The sequence below is a fragment of the Cannabis sativa genome, chromosome 7 (assembly GCF_029168945.1).
Source record: "Cannabis sativa cultivar Pink pepper isolate KNU-18-1 chromosome 7, ASM2916894v1, whole genome shotgun sequence".
Taxonomy (NCBI): domain Eukaryota; kingdom Viridiplantae; phylum Streptophyta; class Magnoliopsida; order Rosales; family Cannabaceae; genus Cannabis; species Cannabis sativa.
This window is the reverse complement of record NC_083607.1, coordinates 49,978,414-49,995,251: the sequence shown is the minus strand read 5'-3', so window position 1 is coordinate 49,995,251 and position 16,838 is coordinate 49,978,414. Positions and strand designations below refer to the sequence as shown.

At 32.2% G+C, this 16,838-nt stretch overlaps 1 protein-coding gene across 1 annotated transcript; it reads right to left on the bottom strand.

Annotated features, from left to right (window-relative positions):
* Positions 1-2,251: 2,251 nt before the first annotated feature.
* On the bottom strand, positions 2,252-3,786 carry LOC115696470 (transcription factor bHLH52-like). The gene is made up of 2 exons (XM_030623372.2): positions 2,686-3,786; positions 2,252-2,458 (listed from the first exon to the last, which is right to left on the bottom strand). Exons 1-2 carry the CDS (start codon positions 3,568-3,570, stop codon positions 2,303-2,305), a joined length of 1,041 nt encoding a protein of 346 aa, XP_030479232.2. The 5' UTR covers positions 3,571-3,786; the 3' UTR covers positions 2,252-2,302.
* Positions 3,787-16,838: the final 13,052 nt, after the last annotated feature.

The following is a 16,838-nucleotide window of genomic DNA, read 5'->3' as shown; positions in this document are numbered from 1 at the left end:
TAAAAGCAATTCTTACCACTACACCACACAACACGTGGTTATTGTATATCAATGGTTGTTTCTACTAACTTGCACTTAACATATTGTATAGAGCACGTGCAACACACACTCCCTTATACTAGTTTAAATATTGTATTTTTATAATTTTCATTTTTTTTCATTTTGTTATTTATGTATTATGATTTTAGATTAAAGATTTTCCCCCAAAAAAAATTGCACCCATATAAAAACTAATATAATTTAAGATATATTTTTTGTAAATTAAAAATTATTAAAATGAAATATATTTATAAATTTTTAAAGTGTAAATAAAATTATATATCCATACAAAATTGTTAATGAGTATTCTCATTTTTCAGCAGTATCAAAAACCTTGACCTACGCATAATCTTCTCTATAAAATGCATATTAAAGTCATTGAAAAGTAAACTATACTACTAAATAACAAATTTATATATGATTTTCATAGTTTTAGAATTGACATCATTCCAAAAAAACATACGTGGAGTATTTTACTTTAATAACTCCCACAGTCATAAAATATTTGCTTTGATACATATTATTATATATCTTTAAGATGATCATGAGAAGTCTTTGGATCTTGGTAATACATTGTTTGGCTTGAAGTTGCTTAGTGCAGCATTCCATCACTCAATGTAAGACCTACTTACGGCAAATAATACAATTAATTAATTAGCTTTTCAATTATCAAAAAAAAAAAAAAATTAATTAGCTTTTCAATTCTATATTTAAATATATACAAGGAAAATAAAATGAAAGTAATACATATGATAAAGTAATTACTTTGAGTTATATAAAGAGGTTCCAAAAATTTGGTCTAAAATAATAAGATTCTAAATACTGCAAGTAAGATCCATCCAAATATTTGAAATCTGTTAGCTCACTTGGAAGTGATATATAAAGTCACTGTTTCCATATGTTGTTCCTAAAATCTAAATTTTAGTGCAAATATATTTTTATAAAAACATAAATTCAAAATAAAATTTTTAAATAGTTGTTTACCTTTAAGATCATTTTTTCTTGTAAATCATGGGTAACACATTGGGTTGAAATTGTGGATACATCTTTCCCTTTTGTAGCAATATCATCTACAATACTTTCTTCATTTGAAACCTTTAAGAAAAGAAAAAAAAAGTACTTTAGTATAAGAAAATATAAAGAGAAAGTCAAAAAATATATTTAAATTAATATTACCTTAATTCTTTTTCATAGGTGTCGACTTTCTTATTATCTCGTACATTTTTCTTCATAGAAGCAACTTTCTCTAATTTAGAAATTTTATGCTTTTTTGGTGGTCATTCATGTCTTTGTACAACCATCATTCTGAAAATACGGGTATCGCTATTTAGTTATTACCTCTCAATTAGAATATAATGTATTCTTAGATAGAAGTTCCACTGTATTCACTACAAATTTTTTTACTTTTAGTCACAATAAAATTTGTGACTAAAAGTAAAAAAATTGTGACAAATTATAAATCATTATTTTTTATATTATGATTAAAAATTTGTAGTCACAAAAATTACAATTTGTTTTGACTAAATGTATTTTTAGTCACAATATTTGTTCGGTCTAAAACTAATTTTATGATAAATTTTATGTAAATATTATGTTTTAATACAAGTAACTTTTTTATTGTAACTAAAAATCACATTTTTTTTTAATATTAATGTTAAGTAACTATTTGTTGTTGTGATTGATAAGAAATATATTTAGTGATTTAAATTAGTTAAAAAAAAATAGTAATCTAATTAGTATCATCCTCCCCTTCTATGTGGCCAATTAATTTGAAACGAAATTGACAATTGTAAATTATTGATTCCTTTTTGGCTTTCTATTTTTCCTTTTGTCAAAACATTACTTCCTATTTGAAATTTGCTAATAAGGTGCTCTTGTCCGTGGATATTATTTTGGTGATCGCCATTGTTCAATTCAATGTGTTTTCATTTTATTTTGTCCGTTTATTCAGTTTGACTTTTCTTCCAAATTTCATTATTTTACAGTTCTCTATATGCAATACATTTTTTTTAATCTTTTAACAGATTAATTATTAATATGACCATACCTTTTCTAATGGAGATTAAATACTGGAACTACAAATAAATTATTAAAAATTAGTGATAAAAAGAAAATAGACTAAATACTCCTCACAAATTTAATTCTCAAATACAATATAAAATAAATACAGGGAAAAAATTAATACAACAACAAAAAAAAAAAATTAGTGCGGACATGTTATCTAGCTAGCATTAGATTAATTTGTTTGAAAGCTAACCTCTCATTAAGATTTGATAATATTAATTTGATTATGGGTAGTTTGACCAACAAATTCTTTTAGAACCAAACACTTCTCTTCTGAGTACAACCTCTCTTGAACAATGGGAGATGTTAACACCTCAAGCTCTTTCACGTTCAACACTTCTTCTTTACCCATCTTCTGTTTCAGTATACAAATATTCCATTAATTAATCAAACTTTCATTCATAGAAAAGAAAAAGTTATTATAGTGAGAAATAGTAATGTTAAGCAGCATTTAATTAATTAACCACTTGAGGCCACAAATTGCCATAGGTGGGTGTGTTGGAGTTCCTAGGTTCGAGTTCCAAGTAAAACATATAAATGCTTAAATTAAAAAAAAAAAAAAAGCAGCAATTAATTAATTACCTGAAGAACTGAAATTTGTGCCTTCAAAAAGTGGACATACTTAGAAGCAGCTTGGAACATTTCAGCAGTGGTCATCTTATTCCCACCAGGAATGAGTTTACCCAATTCTTGTGTCTTCTCTGCTATTTTCCTCCTCCTCTCTCGAGCCGCCATACTCTGCGGCGACACCACCTTACTACTGCTGCTGCTCCTCCTCTTCAACTCACTGACATGATCAGCACCAGTGATTACCATCTCGCTATAAGGGTTGTTGTTATTAATCATCATTACTTGTTGATTCTGATCAAGATAATTTTCAGGTACGGCTACTTGTTCGGGCAATAAGGGAGCCAGTAGTAGTTGATCATCAATGTGTTGATTAGGATCAATGAAGAATTCCATTTCTGGGTGATGAGATGAAAAGGCAGGTTCAGAATAATCGAGATTAGTGTTGGTAATGGGATCGTAGTAATAATCATATTGGAAAGAGGAATAGAGGGGTGGTGATGAGAAGAAAGGGTTTTGATTTGTTGGGTTAGAGAGGAACAATAATGGTTGAGGAGGATCCACATTATGATTAGTGGTGAAAGAGTAGGTGTTTGATGAAAAGGACAATGTGGATGATGATGATGATGATGATGATGATCTTTGTTTCTTTGTTTGTGGAAAAAGGACAGTATCTGTGTTTATGAGATTTTGTGGGAAGTTATTAGAGCAAAAGGTTAACGCCATAGGAGCTATATAGTATATTATACTTACTAAGTGAGAAGAGTAGAAGAATATTAAATATATAGAGAGTAATGATTTTACAAACAAATGATGAGTGTGAGATGTATATAATATAAAGAAGAGAAAGATAGCGAGAGACGTGGGAAGTGGGTAGTTGTGAGTTGTGAGTTGTAACATGAGAAATTATAGGGATTAGAATAACCGTAAACCATTTTCTCCTCCCCCACCAAAAAAAACCTCACGTTGAAAGTTGTATAAGAACATACATTTAGATTTATATATACAGAAAAAGAAGAGTTGTATACGTATATTATTAAGCAAAATGATATATGCAAGTGTTTGAGAAAAATGAAAAACTTCAAGTGTAGCAAAATAATAAAGAAATAAAGTAAAATAATTTATTTTATCTCCTAAAATTACTTGTAATACTCTACTAATTTAGTGTTTTAGTGATTTAAAGTTAACCGTGTAATTCGCCGCTAATTAATGGGTTTATTAGAAATTGTGTTTAATTAAAATTTTACTTAATTAAATTTTAATTAAAATAAAATAAACTTTACATAAATTGAAATTACGTATTTTAAAAGTTATACCTAAATTAAGATTGACGGTTTGACAAAAATACAAACCGCAACTGCAACACAAAGAATTTCAAACTGCATTTTTTGTGCGTTAGTGCGAGCAGTTTGTGCGATGTGGTGGTTTGATGAGCATGATTGATTTAGTGTAATTGAAATTGTATGGAATCATTATTACCATTACATTTGTTTGCTTTCATTTTTAAAGCTTTGTAATGACTTTACATTGTAATGGTCATTAGCTTTGTAATCCACACTATATTATAAAACTAATGTAACGATGCTTACATTGTTAAAAAATATATCTTTTGCCCTTTTATGTTACTTTTATTTAAATTTTAAATATTAAAAATAATAAAATTAAAGGTATTTTTGTCAATATACAAATTATTTTATTTAATTAGAGTGTTTAATCAAAGATCATAATACATTTATATTAAAATTCTTATTCCATTATATTTCTATTTATATTATGGGATGTTTATTATTAAGTAATGAGAATAAATGATAATAGAATCATTGCTTACATTTGTTTATTTAATTTATCAAATTTAGAAAATGAAGAATTTGATTAAATAAAAGAGAAAAAAATGGAGAACTTTCCCCACTAATTTTTTAAAAAATACCATAAAAGTAATGACTTTTATTTTATTTTTTTAATACTAAATTTATAATAACAATTTTATTCTTTAAAACATGTCTTACAAAATAACTACTGTATATTAAAAAGTTTAACTCAAAAACGTAATTTAATCAATTTAAATACTCAAATTACGTTTTCTGATAAAGTAAAAAAGATAAATTAATATTATTCTATTTCTAAACAATTTTAGTAAACAACATATTATAAATATTGATTCTGATTATTCTTTATTTGTTCTCTTACATTTCTCCGTTAATTTATTGCATTCTAAATACTTTAGGGAAATTTGATCTTTCATGCTAAAAAATAACACATGGTGTTATTTTGAACCAAAAAATTACACATTGTGTAAATATGCCTATTTTGTCAATAGTAACACCAAAATGCCCTCCCCTACCACACAGCCTCCCCTTTCTCTCTCTTTCCCTCTCGTTTGATCTCTCTCTCTCTCTCTCTCTCTCTCTCTCTCTCTCTCTCTCTCTCTCTCTCTCTCTCTCTCTCTCTCTCTCTCTCTCTCTCTCTCTCTCTCTCTCTCTCTCTCTCTCTCTCTCTCTCTCTCTCTCTCTCTCTCTCTCTCTCTCTCTCTCTTCTCGCACTCTCTCTCTTTTACTTTCTTTCTCTTTCTCATTTGCTCTCTCTCTATCACTGCCTACTGCCGCCGACTGCCACCACCACCAACTCAACGTCTCAGCCAACTGTCGCCTACACCTTCACCATTTTCAACCTCAAGGTCCACCACACTCAACAAAGCAATGGGTAAGTGTTTTTCTTAGTAAATAGTGTTGTTTTTTGTTATATTGTATGGATCTGAACGTTGTTAGTTGTAATTTGTGGCTTTTGTGTCCTTAAAATGGAGGTAGAGTTTGTTCCGAACAGTCTGTGTTTTTCTGGGTTTTTACATTTTTTTGCGATTTTATGTGACTTTATACGATTCTTTGTGCGATTTCATGAGAAATCTGAGGTTAGGGGTGACATGATTAATTTTGGCGACATTGTACGATGGTTATGCGATTATGTGCGATTTTGATGTTAGGCGATTTGTGTGCGACATTTTGTGCAGCATTATGCGATTTTGTCATGTATGTGTTCTTGTGCGACTTTATGCGATATTTTCCCTTTTCTGTGCGATTATTGTGCGACTTTATACTTCACCATATTATTGTTGTATTAGGCGACGTTGTGCGACCTCTGTAGTACCTTGTGCGATTTATGTGCGATATTGTATGCTGATTTTTTCTGTTTATTTCTTTGTATTTTTCTTTGGGACAGATTCAATTGTATTTGTGCCTGTGCTGTATGATGGCGTTTGGACTGTGGAGGGTTTCAACTGGGTATTTGATTCCTCAAAAAGTAAGACATTGATGTTTGACATTGACTCTACACTGGAAAAGGTGCGTGAAGTTTTGCATGAGGAGTTGGATGTGGACCCATTGGTGTATGAATTGAAGTTAAAAGTGCTTTACATGTACATGAAAGGCACTAAGTTTTCGCCTGAGGTTTTAGTGAAAGATAGTCAACTACGAGTATTCTTGAGCATGAAGGCAAAAATGAGTGTCGACAACTTGTTGCCACTATTTGTGACTAAGGTGAAGAAGAATGTGAATTCGGAGCCTACTCCCAGAAATGTAACCCCTAGAAGTGTTGTTGGGACGTTTTTCCCAGAAACTGATCTGGTGGTTGGTTTGAATGAGCAAGTTGGCACTAATATAGATGATGAGAGAGTGGGTATCGCATTTGATCATTCAGATGAGTTCGATGCTCCCTTTTACAACAATGATCCTGTGGTTGATTTGGGTGTGAATGATGATGTGGCTACAGATGTACCTCCCCTGAGGATGGAACTAACTCCAAGCAACCAAGTAGAGCGACAAAGAAGACCCCCCGTAGTGAGAATCACCAAACACCAGGAACTAGTAGCAGTCGGCCAGGTCCTTCTAATAGTGCTCCTGTATTTGAATTTGAAGTTTCTACTAAATTCAAACCTCTTGTGTGGACAAGGGAAGACATAGAGGAAAATAATGTGTGTACAACATCTCTTAGTGGTACGCCTTCAGGGGAGATATATCTTGGCAAGTTGTACAAAAACAAGGAAGAATTGAAGAATGTAGTGGGAAGGTATGCACTGAAAAATAATTTTGAGTGGATGGTAAGTAAGTCTGGCACTGATGTGTTTTACGTTACTTGTAAGGATGAAAATTGTAAATGGAGATTAAGGGGGAAGAAGAAGGCACTTTGTTACATGTTTGAGGTTACTGTGTTTCACAACGAACACACATGTAACTTGGATTCTAGACATTCTGATCACCGACAAGCAGCACCGTGGGTTATTGGTCACATTATTAAGAACAAGTACACATCATATGGATCTAACTACAAGGCAAAAGACATACAGAGGGATATGTTTGATGAATATGGCATCAAGATGAGTTATGAGAATGCTTGGAGATGCAGAGAGAAGGCAGTTATGTACAAGAGGGGTACTCCAGCAGAATCTTATAAGAAGTTATATGGTTACTTCTACATGCTAGAACAGAAGAATCCAGGTACTATTACTGACATTGTCAGCGAGGATAACCGGTTCAAGTACTGTTTCTGGTCACTCGATGCTTGTAGGAAGGGATTTAAGTTTTTTCGTCCTGTGATTAGTATCGACGGAACATTCTTGAAGACGAAGTATGGAGGAACACTGTTAGTTGCTGTTGCGTACAACGCAAACAACCAATTGTTTCCGGTAGCCTTTGCAATTGTTGACAGTGAGAATCATGACTCTTGGAAGTATTTCTTGCGGAAGTTAAAGGAAGCCATTGGTGAGGTTGAAAATCTTATGTTCATATCGGATAGGCATCAAAGCATTGAACATGCTGTTGAGGTTGTTTTCCCAGAAGCATGCCACTGTGCATGCTTCAAGCATATTACTATGAATGTCGTTCACAAGTTTAAGACTGATGTATGCAACCAGCAAATATGGCTTGCCGCTTACGCATGGAACAAGACGGAATGTGATAGACATTTTGAGGTGCTGAAACAGATGGACCCTGCCATTGCTACATACGTCGAGCAAATAGGGTTTGAAAAGTGGGCTCGTCCTTATTGTTCAGGCGATCGGTACAACATAATGACAAGCAACGCTGCCGAAAGCTTCAACAAGGTGACAGAAGAATTTAGAAAATATCCAGTAACTATTTTAGTTGACTTCATCAGGTTCACACTTCAAAATTGGTTTGCTTCTCGTCTCGAAAAGGCAAGTAAGTGCACTACTCCTTTGGCTACTACTTTTGAAAATGATTTAAAGGATCTAGACAAAGATGGTATGTTCAGGATTGTCCTTCGTAATGGTGCCCAATTGTTCAACGTTGGTACGAGTCCTCAAGGTGAGAGAGGTGGTGATGTGAACTTAGTGGAGAGAACATGCACTTGCAGACTTTTCCAAACGCTCACAATCCCTTGTCCCCATGCATGTGCCGCAGCAGTTAGTCAGAATGTGAGCGTGTACACACTTTGCTCTCTATATTACACAAAAGAAACATGGAAGAAGATCTACGATGCCACAATTAATATTGTTGGGGAGGAGGATGAGTGGGTACTACCGGAACACATAAGGAACATAAGAATCGGGGTACCAGTGGAGAAAAAACCAGTAGGTCGGCCTAGGAAGAGCAATGCAGGTAGAAGATCGACGAAGCGTCGACCGTCCAATGGTCAGGTGGTAGTGCAACCTCGTCACTGCTCGCTATGTCACGGTACAGGGCATAATAGAGCTACATGCAAAGCTCGAGTTTGAACCATTTCTCTAATATTTAAATGAATATGTGTTGTATTGCTGGTTGTTGGATATTGTGCGATTTTCTCCTAGATTAATACTTTTTTGGTTTGTTTACCGACTTTTAGGCGACATTATGCGATTACTGTGCGATTTTAGTGTGATGTTAACTGACAGGATCTTGATTTTTCAGTTTGTTTGGTTCTGTATTTTTTGGCGATATTATGCGATTACTGTGCGATTTTAGTGTGATTTTAACTGACAGGATCTTGATTTTTTAGTTTGTTTGGTTCTGTATTTCTTGGCGATATTATGCGATTACTGTGCGATGTTAGTGCGATGTTAACTGACAGGATCTTTATTTTTTAGTTTGCTTGGTTCTGTATTTTTTGCCGATTTTATGCGTTTACTGTGCGATTTTAGTGCGATCTTAACTAACAAGATCTTGATTTTTTAGTTTGTTTGGTTTTGTTTTTTTGGGGATATTATGCGATTAATGTGCGATTTTAATGCGATTCTTACCAGAATCATTTTTCAAGATGTCATCATTTCCCTTAGTTACCGTCATAACAATAAAATAGGTATTTATCAAAAATTAAAAAAAATAAAGAAATTGATACAAGCAACAATTTAAATAGCTTTAAATTTACTTGTTATATATAATTTTGGCGAGATTATAATACAATTACAAAAGGGGAGTTTATGTGTAAAAGAATAACATTACAAAAACCTACAAAAAACTACCATGTTAAGTTCTGGTAAAATAAGTCCACACACCACCTATGTCTAAAGGTGAGCATGTTACCATCATTAACTAGCTCTAACGACCGGTCCAGCATGCAGTGCTCAATGTACTCCATGGCATACACTCCACAATTGGCACTACAAATAAAAAAATTACTAAATATTAGCAACAATTAAGTTAAGTAATTCATAATGGAGTGCAAAATTAAATAAATCACTTAAAAAAAAAAAAGAGATTCACCTGCTCTCTGTTTGTGGTGCAACCTTAGAGGTAGCTCGTCTATAATGTAGGGGTAGGAGTTGACTGAGATCGCCAAACTCCATCGGATGTACATAATTGTTGTATGGAAAATAACCGCTAGCTTGAATTAGATTCGCAAATAGCTCGCTGTAAGGCTTCAAATATGACTTCATGGCTTCCTCAACGGTGGCACCGATATCAGAATCATATACAATGATCTCCCAGTTGTCAATATCCACCTCAACTGCCACCCAGTGGCGCTCTTTAGGAAGGTGCAAGACAAAGTATATGTAATCCTGGTTCTCCCAACATGGCAAGTATCTGTGCGGTATCCCCTGTACGTAATTCATAACGGCCTCATCCCATTTCATCTTGCTCTTGTCACCCTCATAGAAATTCCAATACATGGCAAATATCTGTGGAGCAGATGTGTCCAAAACTACACCTTTTCGAGTGTAGACTTCTGGGTACAGGGTCCGTCTTCTTCTCAATAAGTGTGCCATGGCATCAAGTTGCTGTGTTCCAAAAGAAAACAGTAAGACAGATATCGCATAAATGTCGCACAAATATTGCAGGAAATCGCACAAGAAATTACCAAAATATAAATCGCACATAAGTCGCAAAAATAATACATAAATTAATGAATAATCGCACAAACATCGCACCATCATCGCATAAAATTCGCATATAAAGATTTAACAGAAAGTGCAAACATCGCATATAAATCGCATATAAGTCGCACAAACATTTAAAAACACAATAAATTAATTATGTTAAGAAATAACTTACAGCATCATCGAGCCATTCTTTCAGCACCATCAATTTCATGATTATATGTACATAATGTATAAATTCATCTGAAACCCTTTTCACATACTTGATCCTGTTTATTGTGCTGTCAGCACATTGGAAAGTAAACATGACTATGTGAATAAAGTTTCCTAGATTTATCAGACATAGGGTTTTACTGATATGATAATCTACAACAGAGTTTACTTGCATTTGGAGAAATGCTATGTTCTTTCCAGAGCATTGGTTAACGTAAAGCTCAGGTTGGATGCATGGAGTATGCATCGGAAGGGACCGATATTGAACTTTGACTTAGATTTATTAAACTTACCGTAATATCTATTCAAGTCAATATAGCCTAGTTGATCCTAGATCAAATGATCTTAATCCTGTTATGATTAGGCTCAATCTTGAAAGGCTATTCGTCTTCTTTGATTTGTTAGTTAAGCCTACTTTTAGGTCAGGGTGATACGTACATTTTGGGAACACGGTAGTGCAATTGAGTGGGAGCGCTAGCGTAAACATGGAATCTATAGCTTCTATCTGGCGAATAGTAAGCAAAGGATGATCTCCTTCGAGCTTGACCAAACGAACATAAATGGTGGAGTACTCATTTCACATAAGCTGAAATATCATTTATACGGGGTCAAGTGCTTTAAGGATAAAATACATTGTAGGGTGTAACGGTAATTGTTGGAAATTATTTTACCAGGATCTAGATTTACTAACAAGTATGTTGGATTAACAACCTAATATGAATTCTAAAACAATGAAAATAAACACATATAAAGTTAGAAAACCTTACAGTGGGTGCAGCGGAATAATATGACTCCTTCCGTTCAGATCTGTAGCCCTTGATTCCTTTCTGTAGCAGAGCATCACCAAGATCTGAACCTGGATCTTCTTTTCTCCTTCTTTGATGCAGAAATTCCATAGTCTTCCATACTATGATTGAGATACCACTTGATGTGTGTGGGCACTACTCATTCACTCAAAGTTTCGAAATTACAAAGAAGAAAAGAGAGAGAGAAGGTGGCGTGAGAGGCTTTTTCTGAGAGAAACAAAGTGATCAAAGATGTGTGTCTTAGTTTCCTCAAGCCAACACTTTCTATTTATAGAAAACCCTCTAGGTTTAGGTTAGAATTGCATGGCATTAAAATAATGGAAACTACAAATGGAATTTCCTATGCAAGGGCCGGCCATACTAAGGGTATTGGGCCTCACTTTGCAACTTTCCCATTTTGTTATTTTCCATTCCCATTTTCTCAAAAATGCCAATTTTCCAATTTAGCCTTTTAAATGCCAATTCTAATTATTTAATAACTTGGAAATAATTATCAAATAATATTGCCATTTAATATATTTATTAATTTAGACATATAAAATATCTTAATTAATAAATAAACCTAAAATCTCTTTTCTTTACAATTTCGCCCTTGCTTAGTGAAAATTCATAAAGTAGACATACTCTAACTTTTAGAATTATAATTGATTAATTAAAATCAATTAACTGAGTCTTACAAGCAGTATGGCCTCAACTAGTATGGGGACCATGGGTCTATATAACCGAGCTTCCAATAAGTCGAACCGAATTTACCAAGTAAATTCCCTAACTTATTAATTCCTCATTGAATCCACACTTAGAACTTGGAATTGCAATCTAGGTCATATAGAAACGCTCTATATGTTTCACGATATAGACACGTCATTAGTTATCCATTGTTATAACCCTAATGTGATCAATGATCCTCTATATAGATGATTTACACTGTACAGGGATTAAATTACCGTAACACCCTACAATGTATTTTATCCTTAAAACACTTAACCCTGTATAAATGATATTTCACCTAAGTGAAATGAGATCTCCACCATTTATCTTCGTTTGGTTAAGCTCGAAGGAAATCATCCTTTACTTCTATTTGCCAAATAGAAGCTATAGATTCCATATTTATGTTAGCGCTCCCACTCAATTGCACTACCGTGTTCCCAAAATGTACGTATCACCCTGATACAAAACTAGGCTTAACTAACAAATCAAAGAACACGAGTAACACTCTTGAAATTGAGCCTAACCATATCAGGATTTCGATCATGTGATCTAGGATCAACTTATGATATTGAATTGAATAGATGTTTACGGTAAGTTTCAAAATCTAATTCAAAGTTCAATATCGGTCCATTCCAATGCATACTCCATGCATCCGATACTGGTAAACTTTGCCAATGTCCTGGAAAGGACATAACACTTTTCCAAGGTGTAAGAATACCTATCGCTGATTATACCATGTCAGTCTAAATCCAGTGTTCTGACAAATCAGGGAATCAACTTTTGAACATATAATAAAGATTATATTCCACTGTGCTGACAACACTATAATCTTTAACAAACTCATATGTTCTGGACTTAAAAAGAATTCATACATTATATACATATAATCATGAAATAAATCATGTGAACCATGCAACATAAAATGTTATTTCTGATCTTTATTAATAAGTAAATCTGATTATATGAAATGAGTTTTATTTAGGGCATAAAACCCAACAAACTCCCACTTGCACTAATATAAAACAAAAAGTGCATTTCAAATAATCATTAACACTTTGATATACCAATCAAGTGTAATAGTAGTAAACTCCTCGTAATAGGATCTGATAGGTTGAATTAAACACAACCTCTTCTCCACCATTACTCTTCCTTAATCACAAAATCCTTGATAATGTGAAATTCCTCTCTATATGTCTACTCTTTTGGGATACTGGATTCTATACTTTTGGGCAACTACTCTTTCGTTATTCAAGAAGTAACCCTAGTAGTTAAGGCAAGTTGGAACACTGCCACAAATGTATAGAACTTTCCTTAGACTGAAAAAGTATCTTTCCTGCAACTATTAACATTCAGTCTCTTTCTGGTAGACCAAGAGATTTCAGATAGGTTTTTACACTTCTCCAAAATCGCTACTCCACCCCCAAAGTAATCACCATCTCATCAGCAGACTTTCTAGCACAAAGGCAAGTCTTGAAATCTGATGTGGTGTAGTCTAAGAGTTTTAAAACCACCCTTATTGACTAACATATAGTTCCTCTTCTTAATCTTAAGATTTACTTGATTGTCTTCCAATGTTCCTCTCCTGGATTAATCTGATACCTACTCATTACTCCCACTCAACAGCAGGTGTCTGGTCTAAGGCATACAAAAGCATATCTTAGACCTCTCACTGTTGACTTAAGAATTCTTTCATGGCTTTATCTTCTCTGGAATAGTTGAAACTTTTCCTTAGATAAATAAAATCTATGTCTAAGAAGTTGTGAAGCTTCTATAGATTTCCATTGGAAAGAAAATGCATCAGCATCTCATGCTTGCATTAGAGTAAGTAATTACCAGGTATACCACAAGCCATAGGTTTAGATAAACTCAAACCTATAATACTAGGAACAGGAAGTTTTGTTAAGTCCATTGAATAGATTTATTAACGAAAATTTCCTTTCATGTCCTTGTAACAGAAAACTTTAGGTTACTCCATGTGAATGGATCAAACTATAGTTCTCTTGGCTTTCTTCTTAGTTTCTTATCTTGACAATCCATTACTTGTTTAAACTCACAATGGATTTTTAATCACTAGTGTCTTCCAAGTCATAAGAAGGTGAGTTCCTAGAAACTCTCCCACTACAACAAGGTACCGTGAACTATGTCAAAGAAAACTCAATGGTATTGACCTCTTCAGTTGTGTTAAGACAACAGAGGCAGTGGGATCATCTTGTAACGAATAAGATGATAGAACACTTATGGAATCAAGAAAAAATATCTCCTTTATTTGCTACTTTACTTTCAGACTTAGTCATTTTCTTAGAAAAAGTGGTATTTGTTTAAACAAACACTTTCTTATCTAATGACTATGGGATGCTCCACCCCTAATCACTTAGAATAGCTAACAAACATGCAAACCAGGGTTAGCAGTTCTAGCTTTTCTTAAGATTTCGATTAGGTCATCCATGAATCTAGTAATGATTTACATTAAGTATACAACCATTGCATCATTCTGAAATTTTATTTCCATAGAAGGATTTAGGCAACGACTAGTAACTAATCATCAATATGCAACTCGAATTTCTGGGGAGGTAAGTTTGGATATTATTCAAAATCAAATTAATGATCTTTGAACTGCATATCTACTAACTTTTTCTCCACCCCTATCAGTTCGCAAGATCTTTAACCACTTACCTTCACCATTGCTAGAAATTCATGAAATTTTTCAAACATTTCAAATTTCTTTTGCGTAAGGTAAAATCTAGAGTGATCGTTTTAAGAATACAACGAAAACTCATATCCACCCCTGAATGTACATCCATCTGCGAATGAGATGAAATTACTTTCAGTGGATATAGGCATATTAACTCTTTGCAGAGAATGATCTTGTCAAAACCACTATGAACAAGATACAAATGCCATAGATTTATAAAATATGTGGTTGAATCTTTTGATGACTTAAGTTACATCAAAGAGTTCATAGAATAGTTTAAGTGGATTCTGGTCACAGAATACTAAACTCATACAGTTTAAATCCATTGAAAGAAAATGGTCATGAAACACTTGTGAAAGTGTAACTGTATAATTAGTAATTCTTTCTTGGATCACCACTACTAATCTAACTCTATGATTTTCCTATACAAGTAGGAGATATCTAAGATTGAGGATTTATATCATTTAGGGATAGAATTCCGGGAATATAATCATATGAGTCATCTAATTTCTTAAGAGAAAATATGACTTTATATGATTTATAGACCATTCATCCAATGATATGTCATTAATCTAATTCGAAATGAATAAGCTAAGAGGAATTAGGATAATTTCGTTTTAAATAAGAATCCAACAATGCTCCGATTAGCGAGAGTCAAAGTAATCTTATTTATACAATCTTCTTGTTTCATATTGTAAAATACTAGTCTAGGGTGTCATCAATTGATGAACAACTAGATGTTGCATTTACAATATTTATCTTTCGAGATCTAACACTACTATGTTAGTCTAATGGTGAAAATCCATTAGGGATTTATCTCATTAGAAAAAACAAATCAAGTTAGACCAACAATGAAGATTCGAAATTAAACTACAATTTAATAACAGAAAATAACATGGTTCAATACAAATTCATACACAATTCAGAAATTATGAAGCACATAGCAAGTAGGAATGACATGTGAAAATACTAAAACATACAATCCTAAATAATTTCCAAGGTTTTCAACAAACTGATATCAGTGTCCCGTTTAGGCGAGAGTCAAAGCTATCATTCATTGAACAGAGTTGTCAGCTCATCTAAAATGTCAAACATTCTAGCAACCTTTTATTCGATCAAGATGTGAATCCGCGTTGTCCCGTTTAGGCGAGAGTCAAGGCTATTCTATCTTATGAGCTTCCACCATTGTTTCATATTCTTGCAAGTCTTATATAGTCGCCACCATTAGGGTGATCATAAACTATATAAAAAACTTACAAGATTACTTATCTTTCGAGATTAAACGGTGCTAACTTGCTAATGAACGTTCCTCCATTGGGGAGGATTACTCACTAAAACAATAGCTATGTAAAACCAACAATGGAGATCGAATATCCTTATAATAATAAAGCTCATTATTTTCTGAAGGGTTGTATTTTCTTCTAATATTTATTTTAATCCATTTATTTTAAATATATATTTATTTAATTAAAATTTCCAATTTAGAATGAAAAATTCCAAATATAAATTTTAATTTAATATTTATAAATTATACTTAGATAGATAAATAACGTGAATTATTTCCATCTTAGTAATAATTTCCATAAATATTTAGAAAATCATTCAATTTAAGTTGTTTCAAAATTAATTTAAATTAATTTACAACTCAAATTTAATTTTCTATAAATATATATTGCATTTTCGAAAATGCTTTAAAATAAAATAAAATAAATCCTCGAAAATTACTCTAATTTTATGTTGGCCCAAAATTAATAAAATTAATTTTCAACAAAAAATATAATTTCCCTATTTAATTAAATATCTAAGAAAAATTTCAAATATTTAAGTATCATGATTAAAAAATCAACTTAAATATTAATTTTCTATTTAATTAAATACACTAGAAAAATACTTCAAGCAAAACAGATAATATCTATCTAGACTTTCATAGACTAATTAATCCAATTTCTAATTATAATATATTTTAGTTCATTTATTTTAATTAACCATCAAATGAAAAAGTCACTGATTTAAGTTGGTCCAAAATTAAATAAATAATTTTCAACTTTAATCTATTTTTCAAATAAAATTCGAAATTTCTACATTAAAGAAATGTAATTTCGAAATTTTGGGAAATGATTAATAAAATAAAATAAAATATATTCTGAAAATTATTTAAACTTAAGTTATTCTGAAATAAAATTCCAAACTTAAAATAATTTTCAACTTTAATTAAATAACATGAAAATAACAATATTAAAGTATCATGATGAAAATCAACTTAGATATTGAAATTTTCAATTTAATTAAATGTATTAAATTCAAGAAATAAATAATTAAGTAAAGAGGAAACTTAATTATTAATTCTAGTTTAATACTAGGAAAATATGCTAAACTTAGATTGTACCAAAATTAATTATGAGACAATTAATTTCACAATCAATGATATTTTCCTATTTAATATTAG